This window comes from Salvelinus sp. IW2-2015, unplaced genomic scaffold (assembly GCF_002910315.2).
Source record: "Salvelinus sp. IW2-2015 unplaced genomic scaffold, ASM291031v2 Un_scaffold1015, whole genome shotgun sequence".
Classification (NCBI taxonomy): Eukaryota; Metazoa; Chordata; class Actinopteri; order Salmoniformes; family Salmonidae; genus Salvelinus; species Salvelinus sp. IW2-2015.
Window position 1 is genome coordinate 252,235 of NW_019942688.1, and position 15,994 is coordinate 268,228.

Genomic DNA, 15,994 nt, shown 5'->3' on the forward strand with positions numbered 1-15,994 from the left:
ACTGAAATACATGTTGGTACTCATTTTAGGTGGTGGACCAGTTAATATTTAGGTGCTATCTCGTTGATATAAATTTGAACGCACTACCAGCGCATTGAAAAGTTGATGTAATACTTTCCTGTGAATATATTGTCTACTGCCAAAAGGACCAACCGCATGAACAACTGGTAAAGTACAGTAAAATGTCATTTTATTCAACATTATGGRTTGTAGAGGTTGTGCGAGGAAACTTTCCTTATTCAAACTCATTTCTGCCTGATGTAGAATTCTGTGCAATTCAATGTTGAGTTTCCAGGCAAAGCCCTGGTGAGCTCCTGCCCCAAGTCAAGCAATGGTTGTCATGGTTACCCCGTTGACGTTCTGTTTCCCAGGATGCACCAGTTCCCAGCCATCAAGCTCTGATGGATGACTAATTAATTAAATAGGCCATTCCACTGTCACAGACACAGACCTGCATGCCCCATCTCATACCCACACATACAAAATTGCCTGAAACTCATGACAAAACCTCATGTTCCTTCCAAGGGACAACATCATTGACGTATGTCTATCAGGTCAAGGTTTAGCCAACATATAGTGATACAAAATTATACTACTTTAAATTGTTGGACGTTAGCCTCAGGAGAGTATAAGAAAAACTTGGAAATAGCGAGATATTTGACTCACTTTTCATGCAAATATGCTGGTTTCTTCACTATAGCTTGTTTCTGATTGGAGAAGTTGCAGGTGTTGCAATCGACTCCCCTTACTTTGCCCCAGTCTCCCCCCAGTGTGGGACGTCCCAATGGGCGGATTTCAGGAGAGTTTGACAAGTAAAACTCCCAGTGTCGATTCTCTCGTCAAGTGTTGTCGCGCGTGTTTATCACTTGGCTGGAGTATGAGCGGACCAAAGCTACAGGTAGGTCGACTGCATTGGTGTTTCCGGTGATATCACGCGCAGCGTCAGCGACGCACTCACATCGCGTTTGGGGCTTGGCGCGCGTGGATTGGGAGACGGGAGTAGGAATAGTACTGTAATGCGCGCGCCATGTAAACATTTTATTAGGTTCCCATCTGTTTTTACTTGGACAGTGAAGCGAAAACGTTTAATTTGATGATATAGCCTACTCCAGCATTTTGGATTTGAGAGCAAATGTGTTTTATAGGAAGCTATAGTATAGTACAGAATGTCACATTTTATTCGAAGGTATCTGTTTTACCGTTTAGAAATGAAAGCACTGTATCTACTTCCCCATTTGAAGGTGTCATATCATACGTATTTGGACAAATTCACTTAGTGTTTTAAAGTAATCAAAAGTTTAATATTTGGTCCCAAATAGAGCCCCACAGCGGTCAAACAGCAATAGAGTCCCACAGTATGAGTCATAATACCCATAAAACCTAGCGGTCAAACGGAAATGTTTCCAATCGTTTTTCCACCATMAATTTTTTGCATGGGGGATTTTAGAAACACTTAAAATAAGGGCTGTGTGACTTATACATTTTTCTCCCTGGTCCCTAAAAGAAATAGACACATTTAAAAGTGTTAACTAGATGTGTTAACTATAACTAGTGTTAACTAGAACTACTAATGGGGTGTCAGGTAGCCTAGTGGTTAGAGCGTTGGGCCAGTAAGAGAAAGGTTGGTAGATCAAGTCCCTGAGCTGACAAGGTAAAAATCTTTCATCTGCCCTTGAACAAGGCAGTTCCCCGGTAGCTGTCATTGTAAATAGGAATTTGTTTTTAACTGACTTGCCTAGTAAAATAATGCATTCATTCTATCACCCCTTTTCTGGTGAGCACTACTTTATTTAGTCTTCTGGGGCAACAAGTTATGACAGAAGAGAGGCTGCATATATCTAACTATAGTTGACAAACAATGGCCTCCCAAATGTCGGAAATATTAAGCAGAAAGTTGTCTAAATTAGGAGTGAAAATAGCAAGTAGGCTATACGGTCCAGTACGGCATATCAGCAAAATAAATTATTGTGGAATTATTATGGTGGATTACACTGCTCAGGTAGTCTACTTTTTGAAGTGATTTGTTTGACAGTCAGATGAAAACATCATCACACAACACCCATGATACGCGAAACTGAGCCTGCACAGACCGTAAAAACAACAGTAAACGGGATAAGATATTTACATGCCACTGTATCCCATCTAAGATCAGTATATACCATGCATCTTATCTGGGTTTCTCATTACCGGTATACAAGCTTGTTTAGATGTTTAGTATCCCGAATAATAACAGGATATTGGCATGTATGTAAACATGGTCTTTGACATTCTGATTGAATCTATTCATTTTGTGTTGGAAAGGAAAAGAGTTAATACTGTGGGGGAAAAAAAGATCCAATCTTTTTCTTTGGTGGTCTCTGGAGATAGAAATCTAGCTTGCGAGGGACATTTCCATGTAAAAGGACCCATGAACACCAACATGTGAAGTTCATAGAAGCATGGTGAAGTGGGTGTCAAATCAAAGCTATCAGTCTATATCTTTTTTTTATTTAAATGAAGGCATATACAAAAGTATGTGGACACCCCTTCAAAAAGGGTGGCTACTTTGAAGAATCTCAGAAAAATATAAAATATATTTAGATTTGTTTAACACTTTTTTGTTTACTACATGATTCCATATGTYTTATTTCKTAGTTTTGATGTCTTCACTATTATTCTACAATGWATAAAATAGTAAAAATAAAGAATGACCCTGCAATGAATAGGTGTCCAAACTTTTGACTGGTACTGTGTGTATATATATATATACACATACAGTTTAAGTCYGAAGTTTACATACACTTAGGTTGGAGTCAATAAAACTCATTTTCAACCACTCAACAAATTTCTTGTTAACAAACTATAGTTTTAGCAAGTCGGTTAGGACATCTACTTTGTGCATGACAAAGTATTTTTCCAACAATTTTTACAGACAGATTATTTCACTTATAATTCATTGTTCACAATGCCAGTGGGTCAGAAGTTTACATACACTAAGTTGACTGTGCTTTAACAGCTTGAAAATTCCAGAAAATGATGTCATGCTTTAGAAGTTCTGATAGGCTAATTGACATCATTTGAGTGAATTGGAGGTGTACCTGTGGATGTATTTCAAGGCCTACCTTTAAACTCAGTGCCGCTTTGCTTGACATCATGGAAAATCAAAAAGAATCATCAAGACCTCAGAAACAAAATTGTAGACCGCACAAGTCTGGTTCACCTTGGGAGCAATTTCCAAACGCCTGAAGGTACCACATTCATCTGTACAAACAATAGTACGCCAAGTATAAACACCATGGGACCACACAGCATCATACCGCTCAGGAAGGAGACGCGTTCTGTCTCGTAGAGATGAACCTACTTTGGTGCGAAAAGTGCAAATCAATCCCAAGAAAACAGCAAAGGCCTTGTGAAGATGCTGGAGGAACAGGTACAAACTATCTATATCCACAGTAAAACGAGTCCTATACGACATAACCTGAAAGTCCTCATCAGCAAGAAGAAGCCACTGCTCCAAAACAGCCTTAAAAAAAGCCAGACTACGGTTTGCAACTGCACATGGGACGAAAGATCATACTTTTGGAAGAAATGTCCTCTGGTCTGATGAAACAAAAATAGAACTGTTTGGCATAATGACCATCATTATGTTTGAAAAAGGGTGAGGCTGCAAGCCAAAGAACACCATCCCAACCGTGAAGCGCGGGGGTGACAGCATCATGTTGTGGGGGTGCTTTGCTGCAGGAGGGACTGTGCACTTACAAAGTAGATGGCACATGAGGGAGTAAAATTATGTGGATATATTAATAAGGCAAATCTCAAGGACATCAGTCAGGAAGTTAAAGCTTGGTCGCAAATTGGTCTTTCCAAATGACCAATGACCCCAAGCATACTTCAAAGTTGTGGCAAATGCTTAAGGACAAACAAGTCAAGGTATGGAGAGTGGCCATCACAAAGCCCTGACCTCAATCTATAGAAATGTGTGGGCAGAACTGAAAAAGCGTGTGCGAGCAAGGAGGCTAACAAATCTGACTGCGGTTACACCAGCTCTGTCAGGAGAATGGGCCAGAGTTCCACCAACTTATTGTGGGAAGCTTGGAAGGCTACCCGAAACATTGATCCAAATTAAACAATTTATAGGCAATGCTACCAAATACTAATTGAGTGTATTGTAAACTTCGACCCACTGGGAATGTGATGAAAAAAAAAAAGCTAAATATTTTCTCTCACTATTATTCTGACATTTCACATTCTTAAAATACTTTATTTAAGTAAAAAATCATTTATTTGGTGATCCTAACTGGTCTAAAACAGGGATTTTACGAGGATTAAAGGAATGTGAAAAATTGAGTTAAAATGTATTTGGCTAAGGTGAATGTAACTTCCGACTTCAACTGTATTGTATATAATGTATATCACATGTGTGGCAAAAGTTTTGAGAATGACACAAATATAATTTCCACAAAGTTTGCTGCTTCAGTGTCTTTAGATATTTTTGTCAGATGTTACTATGGAATACTGAGTATAATTACAAGCATTTCATAAGTGTCAAAGGCTTTTATGACAATTACATGAAGTTGATGCAAAGAGTCAATATTTGCAGTGTGACCCTTCTTTTTCAAACCTCTGCAATCCGCACCTGGCATGCTGTCAATTAACTTCTGGCCACATCCTGACTGATGGCAGCCATATCTTGCATAATCAATGCTTTGGAGTTTTTCAGTAGAATATGTGGGTTTTGTGTTTGTCCATCCGCCTCTTGAGGATTGAACCAAGTTCTCAATGGATTAAGGTCTGGGAGTTTCCGTGCTATGGACCCAAAATATCTGATGTTTTGTTCCTCCGAGCCACTTAGTTTATCACTTTTTGCCTTATATGCAAGGTGCTCCATCATGCTGAAAGGGCATTGTTTCATCACCAAATTGTTCCTGGATGGTTGGAGAAGTTGCTCCCGAGGATGTGGTTGGTACCATTCTTTCATTCAAGTTCGTTAAGCTAAATTGGTGAGTGAGCCACTCTCCTTGGTTGAGAAGCAACCCCACACATGATTGTCTCAGGAGCTTTACTGTTGGCATGACACAGGACTGATGGTAGCACTCACCTTGTCTTCTCCGGACAAGCTTTTCCGATGCCCCAAACAATCGAAAGGGGTTGATCAGAGAAAATTGACTTTACCCCAGTCCTCAGCAGTCCAATCCCTGTACCTTTTGCAGAAAATCAGTCTGTCCCTGATGTTCTCCTGGAGAGGAAGTGGCTTCTTTGCTGCACTTCTTACACCAGGCCATCCTCCAAAATTCTTTGCCTCACTGTGCATGCAGATGCACTCACACCTGCCTGCTGCCATTCCTGAGCAAGCTCTGTACTGTTGGTGCCCCGATCCCGCAGCTGAATCAACTTTAGGAGATGGTCCTGGCACTTGCTGCAATTTCTTGGGCGCCCTGAAGCGCCCTGAAGCCTCACAACATTTGAACCGCTCTCCTTGAAGTTCTTGATGATCTGATAAATGGTTGATTTAGGTGCAATCTTACCAGCAGCAATATCCTTGCCTGTGAAGCCCTTMTTGTGCAAAGCAATGATGACGGCACGTGTTTCCTTGCAGGTAACCATGGTTGACAAAGGAAGAACAAGAACACCACCCTCCTTTTGAAACTTCCAGTCTGTTATTTTAAATGAATCAGCATGACAGAGTGATCTCCAGCCTTCTCCTCGTCAACACTCACACCTGTGTTAACGAGAGAATCACTGACATGATGTCAGCTGGTCCTTTTGTGGCAGGGCTGAAATGCTGTGGAAATGTTTTTGGGGGATTTAGTTCATTTGCATGGCAAAGAGGGACTTTGCAATTAATTACATTTCATCTGATCACTCTTCATAACATTCTGGAGTATATGCAAATTGCCATCATACAAACTGAGACAGCAGACTTTGTGAAAATGTATATTTGTGTCATTCTCAAAACTTTTGTCCACGACTGTATATATATATTGAACAAAAAAATATAAACGCAACCTGTAAAGTGTTTGTCCCATGGAAATTGCTGAAATAAACGATCCAAGAAATTTTCCATATGCTGAAAATTCTATTTCTCTTGAATTTTGTGCACAAATTTGTTTACATCCCTGTTAGTGCGCATTTCTCCTTTGCCAAAATAATTAATCCACCCAACAGGTGAGACATATCAAGAAGTGTATTAAACAGCATGATCATTACCCAGGTGCACATTGTGCTGGGAACAATGAAAGGCCACTCTAAAATGTGCAGTTTTGTCACACAACACGTTTTCTGATAGCAGAAGTCGCATGTAAATGTCAAGTGTGATATGACCTTAGATACTACCACATCTCTGTGTACCTTTAGGTTGAAGACAGAAATGTGTAGCATTAACATCTTCTGACTTCATGCCTCATCGGGTGGAATGGTACTGTATGCCATCACCAGAATACACTATGTATTTATTTGGACAGTGAAGCTAAAGCATTTAATTTGGCTCTATACTCCAGCATTTTGGATTTGAAATCAAAATTTGATCTCAAATCCAAATTAATGTTCTGAGGCGACAATACAGAATGTCACCTTTTATTTGAGAGTATTTTCATACAAAGTGTCTTGGGAATTATTGCACAGGGACACTCAAAGTTAATCTTAAGTGAATCATTGTTTATTGTCAGCGCGCTGGAGAGGTTCCAACCAACTAATCCCTGGGCAGACCTAGCAGTTGTCTTATATACGGCTATACACAGACAAGTTATATTTGCATGATTTAGCATAATTAATGAATCATTACCATTTTGTTTCATTCATGTGACCAACCAAAACTGTTTCATAACATGTGACAGACCAACACCGCGAGGCTTCTCCTCTCTAAGTTGAGATCTGGAAACTGAGATATCTTGTTTGTTCTCAAAACAAGGTCTGGGCGTACTGCCAAATTGCATCTACTGAAAAGAGGAGGATTTCTTCAGTCAACCACTTGCATGAACACAGAAATTGGTTTATAGAACAGCACATGAAAAGAACACAGAAATTAGTTATAAGAAATGCACAAACATGAAAATTCCCATTACAACAGGCTATCTGTTTTACCGTTTAGAAATMAATGCACTTTATGTAAATCTTGGTGGGGCAAACAAAAACAGAAGCGTGGGATGCATGCCCGCAAATCCACTACACAACACAACTCTAATCAATAGAATAATTGCACTATAACGGTGACAAACGGTGCCCACAAACTGTTAGGGCCTACATGAAGCTGTCCCAACACCTTACCACTGCTACACTTAGCTATCAGCGGAGCCTTGTCTGGCAGCGAAACAGTTCATTCAGCCTCATTTAATGCCTTTAAAAAGACATAGCTGATATGGCTGACTTGCTTAAACAAATGTGGTTTCTACTGGAAATTGAGATGTACAAACTATGGCATAAGGGGACAACAAGCGGATAAGAGGCAATCCGTAATATCAATTAAGACATTAATGAGCGAGCTAGGACGGACATAGTCAATATAACTATTTGTTCAGCACTTTTGAAATGTACAGCGACAGAATTCAGAACATGGGCCATTCTTACAGCGTCCTCCCTGTATACATTTACATTTAAGTCATTTAGCAGACGCTCTTATCCAGAGCGACCAAGTCAGAACCGTAGGATAAATAAAGGGGGCATATAAGCAGCCAATGAAAGCTCTTACAATATTTGATGATTGCATTTCTCTAAAACTGGTTGATAGGCTACATGTACACCACCAAGTCAGAACAGAAGGCAAAATTAAGAGGAGAAAATAGACCAAATTATTAGTGTAACGGTTGCTTTCCTCCTCTTCGACTGAAGAGGAGGAGTAGTGATCGGACCAAAACGCAGCGTTGTATGCAGACATAAAGAATTTATTTAAACAAGACGAAAATACGAAGAACACTTGGATAGATTACAAAACAACAAAACGACGTAGACAGACCTGAACTTGAGAACTTACAATATAACACGAAGAACGCACGAACAGGAACAGACTAACCAAACGAACGAACACGAAACAGTCCCGTGTGGTGCGACAGACACAGGAACAATCACCCACAAACAAACAGTGTGAACAACCTACCTAAATATGGTTCTCAATCAGAGGAAACGTAAAACACCTGTCCCTGATTGAGAACCATATCAGGCTAAATGACAATGAACCTAAAATAGAAACACATAACATAGAATGCCCACCCCAACTCACGCCCTGACCATACTAAACAAATACAAAAACAAGGAAAATAGGTCAGGAACGTGACAATTAGGATGAGGCACACGGGCTACTAACAGCTTAATACACAACATACAATACCAGTAAAAAGTTTGGACACACCTACTCATTCAATGGTTGTTCTTTTATTTTTACTATAATAGTGAAGACATCAAAACTATGAAATAACACGTATGGAATCATGTCGTGACCAAAAAAGTGTTAAACAAATCAAAATATAMATTTTAGATTTTAGAAGGGTGGCTACTTACCCTTTGTCTTGATGACAGCTTTGCACACTCTTGGCATTCTCTCAACCAGCTTCATGAAGTAGTCACTTGGAATGCATTTCAATTAACAGGTGTGCCTTGTTAAAAGTTAATTTGTGGAAGTTATTTCCTTCTTAATAGGTGGTAGATGTGTCCTCGACTGGTACTGTACACTTAGTATTACTTTCTTAGCTACAATATATCTTTGCCTTGCATATTACATAATTTATGCAGCAGCATACAAGACATTTTTTGGACTCACCTTGTCTGCTCATTTGAACAGGAGAGTGGTGCGGCGGTCCTTTGTGGGTAAATTTTGTCATCAAACATTGTCATCAAAGTCTGGCATTCTTTGGATTTATGGTGCTTTCAAGACAACTGGGAGCTCGGAAAAAAACAAGGRCGAATCATGATTACATCAGTGATCTTCAGGTCGTAGCTCTAGAAAGAGGCCCGAGTTCCAGATGTACAATTCCGAGTTGGATGACCGTTCAAAACATATTTCTTCCCCAGTTCCCAGTTGTCTTGAACTCAATGAAGTCAGATTTCCCAGTTCTGAGTTCCCAGTTGTCTTGAACTCAATGAAGTCAGATTTCCCAGTCAGATCCGAGTTAAGTTGTTTTGAGCGTGGCACAAATCATCAGCATGGCCAATGTTGAACATTTATCATTATAATTATGCTTGGAAAAGAGACCCTTAATCTCAGACTTGGGACCACACAGCCACTCCACTGAATAGCAGGTTAGTGATTGCTTTGCAATGCTTGCAGTTAGCCAATTATTCCTTCCAATCCACTCATTGTTGAATTTGCGATTTCCAACTTGTTGTGTAATGTTTATGTCCAATGGCCGATGAGCACCGATATGTTTTATCTAAGATTTCTCTTCATTATTTTTGTCTTCATATGACAAGGATTAAAAAGGATTTGCCAGTAGATTGTCAACTTGATTCATGATGATGACTGCTGGCTAAGAATTTGAAAGTAGTCCAATCAAAGCTACAGTAGATGTGATTTGACATAATTTTATCTGTGGCCAATGACCTTGAGTCTTCTTGGATGGGCACTTCTAATGTAACTTTATGGCAGCACCCAATGGGCTTGAATTTTCGAGCTCTACCCTTAAACTTGGCGGTGACGTAGTGTCCCCGTAAGTGGCAAACCACTGAGCCAATCACGGCGCAGCTAGAAAACATGACCAACCCCTACGCTCCACATTTTCTGCTTGCTGACCSATCACCACAGAAAGCACTGAGCTAGGCTGAAACACCTGGATTTTGGAACTGCAAAAAAGAGACCAAGTTTTTTATGCGGTTTTATTAACTCAATTTGTTTTAACACTGTTTGCGAACTGATATGTGATGCGTATTAATGCCGAAATAACAGGCAAGCCAAAATGTATTTTTCTCCGCTCATACAGGAGTAATATAGACCTAGTGCACTATTTTGGTGGGGATTTGTTATTTATTTATTTCTGAGCAACACCTCAGCACCCGTACTTCCCGTTGCTATGCTTATCTGACAGGGGAGGTGCTAGCGGATGGAAACTGTGTGCCTCCCAAAAATATCTCCTTTAGCCTGAAGTGTAGGTCTACCCTTGTGCACTAGCCTACTTCCCACAAATCGAGAAGCACTGGTGGATCGGAGGCATGGGATAGTGGGAGTTTCCACCATATTTCTTATACCAGTCATTTCCTTTCAAATCAGAGAAGTGAAGGGAACAAGTGCACACATTGGGAGGATGGAGATAATTGGGACATTATCTCGCCCCTCGTTAGCGAGTCCACAAGGCTACTGCAGTGCTTTCTGTAATCCACAGGATGGAGAGTGAAAGCTATTGGAGTCAGTTAAAGGTCCAATGCAGCTGTTTTTATCTCAATATCAAATTATTTCTGGATAACAAGAATGTGCCTTACTGTAATTGTAAAATGGTCAAAACGGAACAAAAATACCTTCTTAGCTAAGAGCAATTTCTCAAGCTAGAAGTGGGAAACTGAAAACCATTGCTGTTATTGGCAGAGCGGTTTGGAACTAGGGCTGGGCAATATCTAATTAATTCAAATTAGTATTTTAGCACGATGTTCCAAATGGCTTTATCGCAGGTTTTTTATTTTTTATTCGCGTTTTTTGTTGTTCTTCGTCTTGTCTCATTTGCTCCTTCTGTACTGTGTGCACCTTCCCACTCCACAGACACCAAGCCCCTCCTCCTTCTGTTTATGAAAATCGAATTCAACAATACTAATACTGTTTTCAAATTGACTTCTGCTTTCAAAATCTGCTCAAACAAAACATGTAAAAATTAACTAAAGCCATTGAATTATACCGTGCAAATATACCGTGATTTTATAGGAAATTATACAATCGGTTGGTCTATCCTGAATGCTGATTGGTTAAAACCGCATTCCAGCCGGTGCTATTCCACAAGTTACCACCGGCTAAATCTATGATGTTGAAATGCCTATTTACTCTGTTCCATCTGACTGCGCAATCCACTGTCTCATCAGCCCATTTAGTTTTTAACAGTGGAGATTTGTATAAACCTTGTTGTCTGTCTCTCTGACATTTGCAATATTGTTTTTAATATTCAAATTCGATCTGCAGCTGTTGCATAGTAATGAACGTGCGGGAGTCAGGATGCGACTTTTCTCAGCCAGTCAAAATCATCAATCGGCATAATTTTTTTCCGAGAGCTGCAATCTTTCCAGCTTCCGTTTGAAGTGATTGTGTTAGCTGTGTTGTTGGCTAGCTCTTCTGAACAACACTGTCCTGACAAGAGAGGCACATTTTCTATGCCAGGTGAAATCTCACATCATTAGCTCCTTGTTATGGATGTATCCAAATAATATCACTAGAAAACAGTTTAAACAAACGCAAATACTTTGTTGTTATTCTGGCTGCACTGTTAGACATGACTGTAAATTAGCCATAGTTGGCTAGCTAGGCAGCAAGGGATAAGAACGTTGCCAGCCAGTCTGGCAATAGAGCATTTAGAACGAACACCTGGATTGTTGTCCATAGAAACAGATTAAATTGACAACAACTGGGTCGCGTCTCTGGCAACCGAACCAATAGAACGAACGACGAGCCGATGGTAGTAACCCTAGATATGGGTCAGGGACTATATCTTGTGGAAGGATGAAATAGTATGAATAAATTCATCAAAATAAAGTTTTTACCGAAAATATGTAAATCATTTACATTTTATATTTAGCAGAAGCTCTTATCCATATGGCCAATATACCAAGGCCAAGGGCTGGTCTTATGCACGACGCAACGCAGAGCCGTGGTATATTGGCCATATAGTATCATAAACCCCCTAGGTGCCTTATTGCTATTAAAGTGGTAACCAACGTAATTAGAGCAGTAAAAATAAATGTTTGTTCATACCCGTGGTATACGCGCTGAATACTACGAATGTCAGCCAATCAGCATTGATTATATTATGGTGTTATAATTCTGTACGTCATAACTGAACTTTGGCTAGATATGCAGTCGTCTATTGTTTCTAACCTACCATTTGTAGGCTACTTGTTCATTATCACAAAAAGGTGCCACTCCCACCACATTTACAAAAGTTGTCATAAATTGTAGTGTTTCTCACTGAAACCCCTTCTGTAGGTTCTTAGCTATAAGCCTAAATTCCCGGGCTTGTTTCTCTATCAACTCCCATGCATGGCTGGCGGACAGCAAGACATGACCTTTAAGGCCCAGTGCAGTCAAAAAAGGGAATTACCTGTGTTTTATATATATATGTGTTTATATGTGTTTTATAATAATATCCTGTGTCCACATGATGAGGTTGGAACAATACTGTGAAATTGTGAAAATTATGATAATGCCCTTTTAGTGTAAGAGATGGTGAAAAGACCTGAAATGTCAGCCTGTTTGGTGGGATGGAGTTTTGGCCTGCCTGATGACATCACCAGGTGATCATTACTTAATAGACCAATAAGAAAGAGTTCCAAATGGGCTGGGCATATGGCCTTACAATCATCAAACATTTTTTACGGGCGCGATTCACAATATATAGATTTTGTTTCAATGTTTTCTCTAAATAAGCTTTTTGCACGATTAAAAAAGGTCAATACACTGCATGTAAAATTAACCTAACCTGACTATAAGCCTTCCACAACCATAAGGTAAAATAATTAAATTATCAAAATAGTTTAACCTGCTTTTTGAATGAATCACTATCTGGATTTCAAGTCTGTCTATGAAAAATCTATGTTTGATAACAATTTAACCAGAACGATGACAAACGCACATCCACGAAAAACAATGACCAACTTCTTGTAGCAGGCGTTATAAAAAATGAACACAGGTCTCAAACAATCTCTCAAACAATCTCTCAATGTGCTAGTGAGTAGCCAGCTTATCTTTAATATAAAGTCTAGCCAACTTGGATCTATTCTGAATAAAAATATAAAAACGCATTATGCAACATTTATAAAGATTTTACTGAGTTACATTTCATATAAGGAAATCAGTCAATTGAAATAAATTATATAGGCCTGATTCTATGAATTTCACATGACAGGGAATACAGATTGCATCTGTGGGTCACAGATACCCAGAAAAAAAGGTTGTGGCGTGGATCAGAAAACCAGTCAGTATCTGGTGTGCCACCATTTGCCTCATGCAGCACGACACATCTCCTTCACATAGAGTTGATCAGGCTGGTGATTGTGGCCTGTGGAATGTTGTCCCACTCCTCATCAATGGCTGTGCGAATTTGCTGGATATTGGCTGGAACTGGAACACGCTGTCATACACATCGATCCAGAGCATCCCAAACATGCTCAATGGGTGACATGTCTGGTGAGTATGCAGGCCATGGAAGAAGTGCGACATTTTCAGCTTCCAGGAAGAAGAGGGACATTTTCAGCTTCCAGGAAGAAGAGGGACATTTTCAGCTTCCAGGAAGAAGAGGGACATTTTCAGCTTCCAGGAAGAAGAGGGACATTTTCAGCTTCCAGGAAGAAGTGCGACATTTTCAGCTTCCAGGAACTGTGTACAGATATTTGTGACATGGGCCGTTCATTATCATGCTGAAACATGAGATGATGGAGGAAGATGAATGGCACGACAATGGGCCTCAGAATCTCGTCCCGGTTTCTCTGACCATTTAAATTGCCATCGATGAAATGCAATTGTGTTCATTGTCTGTAGCTTATGCGCTGCCCATACCATAGCCCCACTGCACCCATGGGGCACGGTTTTCACAACGTTGACATGAGCAAACCGCTCACCCACACGACGCCATACACGTGGTCGATTGGTTATGTGGCCGATTGGACATACTGCCAAATTCTCTGAAGTGACTTTGAGGTGCCTTATTGTAGAGAACTGCAACTTAAATTCTCTGGCAACAGCTCTGGTGGACATTCCTGCAGTCAGCATGCAGTTGCACACTCCCTCAAAACTTGAAACTTGAATCTGTGGCATTGTGTTGTGTGACAAAACTGCACATTTTAGAGTGGCCTTTAATTTTCCAAGATGCTTATTTCACAGAATGAGAACAAGTTGCAAATTCCTGACATAAATGAGTCTTTGTATGCTCATTGCACATTTCTAAATCAAAGACTAGACATCTGGCACATGAACAGTCTGGCTAAAATGCTGCTAGCGGTACCGCAGTGCCGCGCGCGACAGAAACTGAGCCTTAATCTTCCACAATCACCTTCATTAATACTTTGTTTTTGTAGGGTCTGCCCTGTTCTACATTTTGGGAGTTGAGATATAAAAAGGTATTGCTAGAAAGGTTGTGTTCTCATCTATTATAGTAAAATTTTGTCTAAATATAGTTACACCTACCATATGACCGATCTGTAGAACCAAACCTTAAATGCAAATAGCGAGTTCCAACTGCTTGTTGTCTGTCAGAGAGGAAGAAGCTATCTTTCGCTGTGTTGTGTGTGGAGTGGGAGTGCTAGGGCACAGATACAGAGGAGGAGGCTTGGTGTGGAGTGGAAGGCAGGGCACACAGTACAGAAGGAGGAGGGGCTTGGTGTGTGGAGTGGGAGGGTGCACAGGGCACACAGTACAGAAGGAGGAGGGGCTTGGTTGTCTGTGGAGTGGGAAGGGGGGCACAGTACAGAAGGAGGAGGGGCTTGGTGTCTGTGGAGTGGGAAGGTGACAGGCACACAGTACAGAAGGAGGAGGGGCTTGGTGTCTGTGGAGTGGAAGGTGCCACAGTACAGAAGGAGGAGGGGCTTGTGTCTGTGGAGTGGGAAGTGACACAGTACAGAGAGGAGGAGGGTTGTTGTCTGTGGAGTGGGAGGCTGTACAGCACACAGTACAGAAGGAGGAGGGGCTTGGTGCTGTGGGAGTGGAAGGTGCACACAGTACAGAAGGAGGAGGGCTTGGTGCTGTGGAAGGGAAGGTGCACAGTACAGAAGGAGGAGGGCTTGGTGTCTGTGGAGTGGGAAGGTGCAGCACACAGTACAGAGAGGGCAAAGAGACAAGACGAAGAACAACAAAAAACGCTAATAAATAAAAAACCTGCGATAAAGCCATTTGGACATCGTGCTAAAATATTATTTGAATTAATTAGATTGCCCAGCCCTAGTTCCAAACCGCTCTGCCAATAACAGCACATTAGTTTTTCAGTTTCCACTTTTAGTAAGGTCTTGCCAGATAAATATTTGCTGCATTGGACCTTTAACTGACTCCAATAGCTTTCACTCTCCATCCTGTGGATTACAAAAGCACTGCAGAGCCTTGTGGACTAGAGTGGCCTTTAATTTTCCCAAGATGCTTATTTTCACAGAATGAGAACAAGTTGCAAATTCCTGACATTAATTAGTCTTTGTATGCTCATTGCACATTTCTAAATCAACAGACTAGAATCTGGCACATGACAGTCTGTGGCTAAAAAAGCTGCTGCGGTACCGCAGTGCCGCGCGCGACAGAAACTGAGCCTTAATCTTCCACAATCATCTTCATTAATACTCTTGTTTTTGTAGGGGTCTGCCCTGTTCTACATTTTGGAGAGTTGAGATAAAAAAGGGTATTGCTGAAAGGTTGTGTTCTCATCTATTATAGTAAATATTGTCAAATATGTACACTACCATGATGACCCGATTCTGTAGAACCAACCTTAATGCAAATGCGCGTTCCAACTGCTTGTTGTTCTGTCAGAGAGGAAGAAGCTATCTTTCGCTGTTGTTGTTGTGTGGAGTGGGAGGGTGACAGGGCACAACCGTACAGAAGGAGAGAGGGTTGGGTGGTGTGGATAGGGAAGGTGCGCGAGGGCACACAGCTACAGAAGGAGGGGGCCCTTGGTGTCGTGAGAAGTGGAGTGTGCACACACAGTACAGAAGGAGGAGGCTTCGGTGTCGTGTGAGGTGGGAAGTTCGCACACAGTACAGGAGGAGCGAGGAGGCTGGTTTGGTGGAGTGGGAAGTGCACACAGTACAGAAGGAGGGGGTGCTTGGTGTCTGTGGAGTGGGAAGGTGTGCAGGCGCACACAAGTTACAGAGGAGGAGGGAGCTTGGTGTCTGTTGGTGGAGGGTGCACAGAGCACACAGT

General features: G+C 41.0%; 1 protein-coding gene across 2 annotated transcripts in view; it reads left to right on the forward strand.

Annotated features, from left to right (window-relative positions):
• Nucleotides 1-799: 799 nt before the first annotated feature.
• LOC112069453 (uncharacterized) overlaps nucleotides 800-15,994 on the forward strand; it is a 22,903-nt gene continuing 7,708 nt past the window's right edge. The window contains exon 1 of one of the 2 annotated variants that reach the window (XM_024136798.2): nucleotides 800-898. In XM_024136798.2, the coding sequence (XP_023992566.2) occupies nucleotides 878-898 (21 nt within the window). In that variant the 5' untranslated portion in view covers nucleotides 800-877. The remainder of the gene's footprint in view (nucleotides 899-15,994) is intronic. The other variant, XM_024136799.2, reaches the window with a different exon arrangement.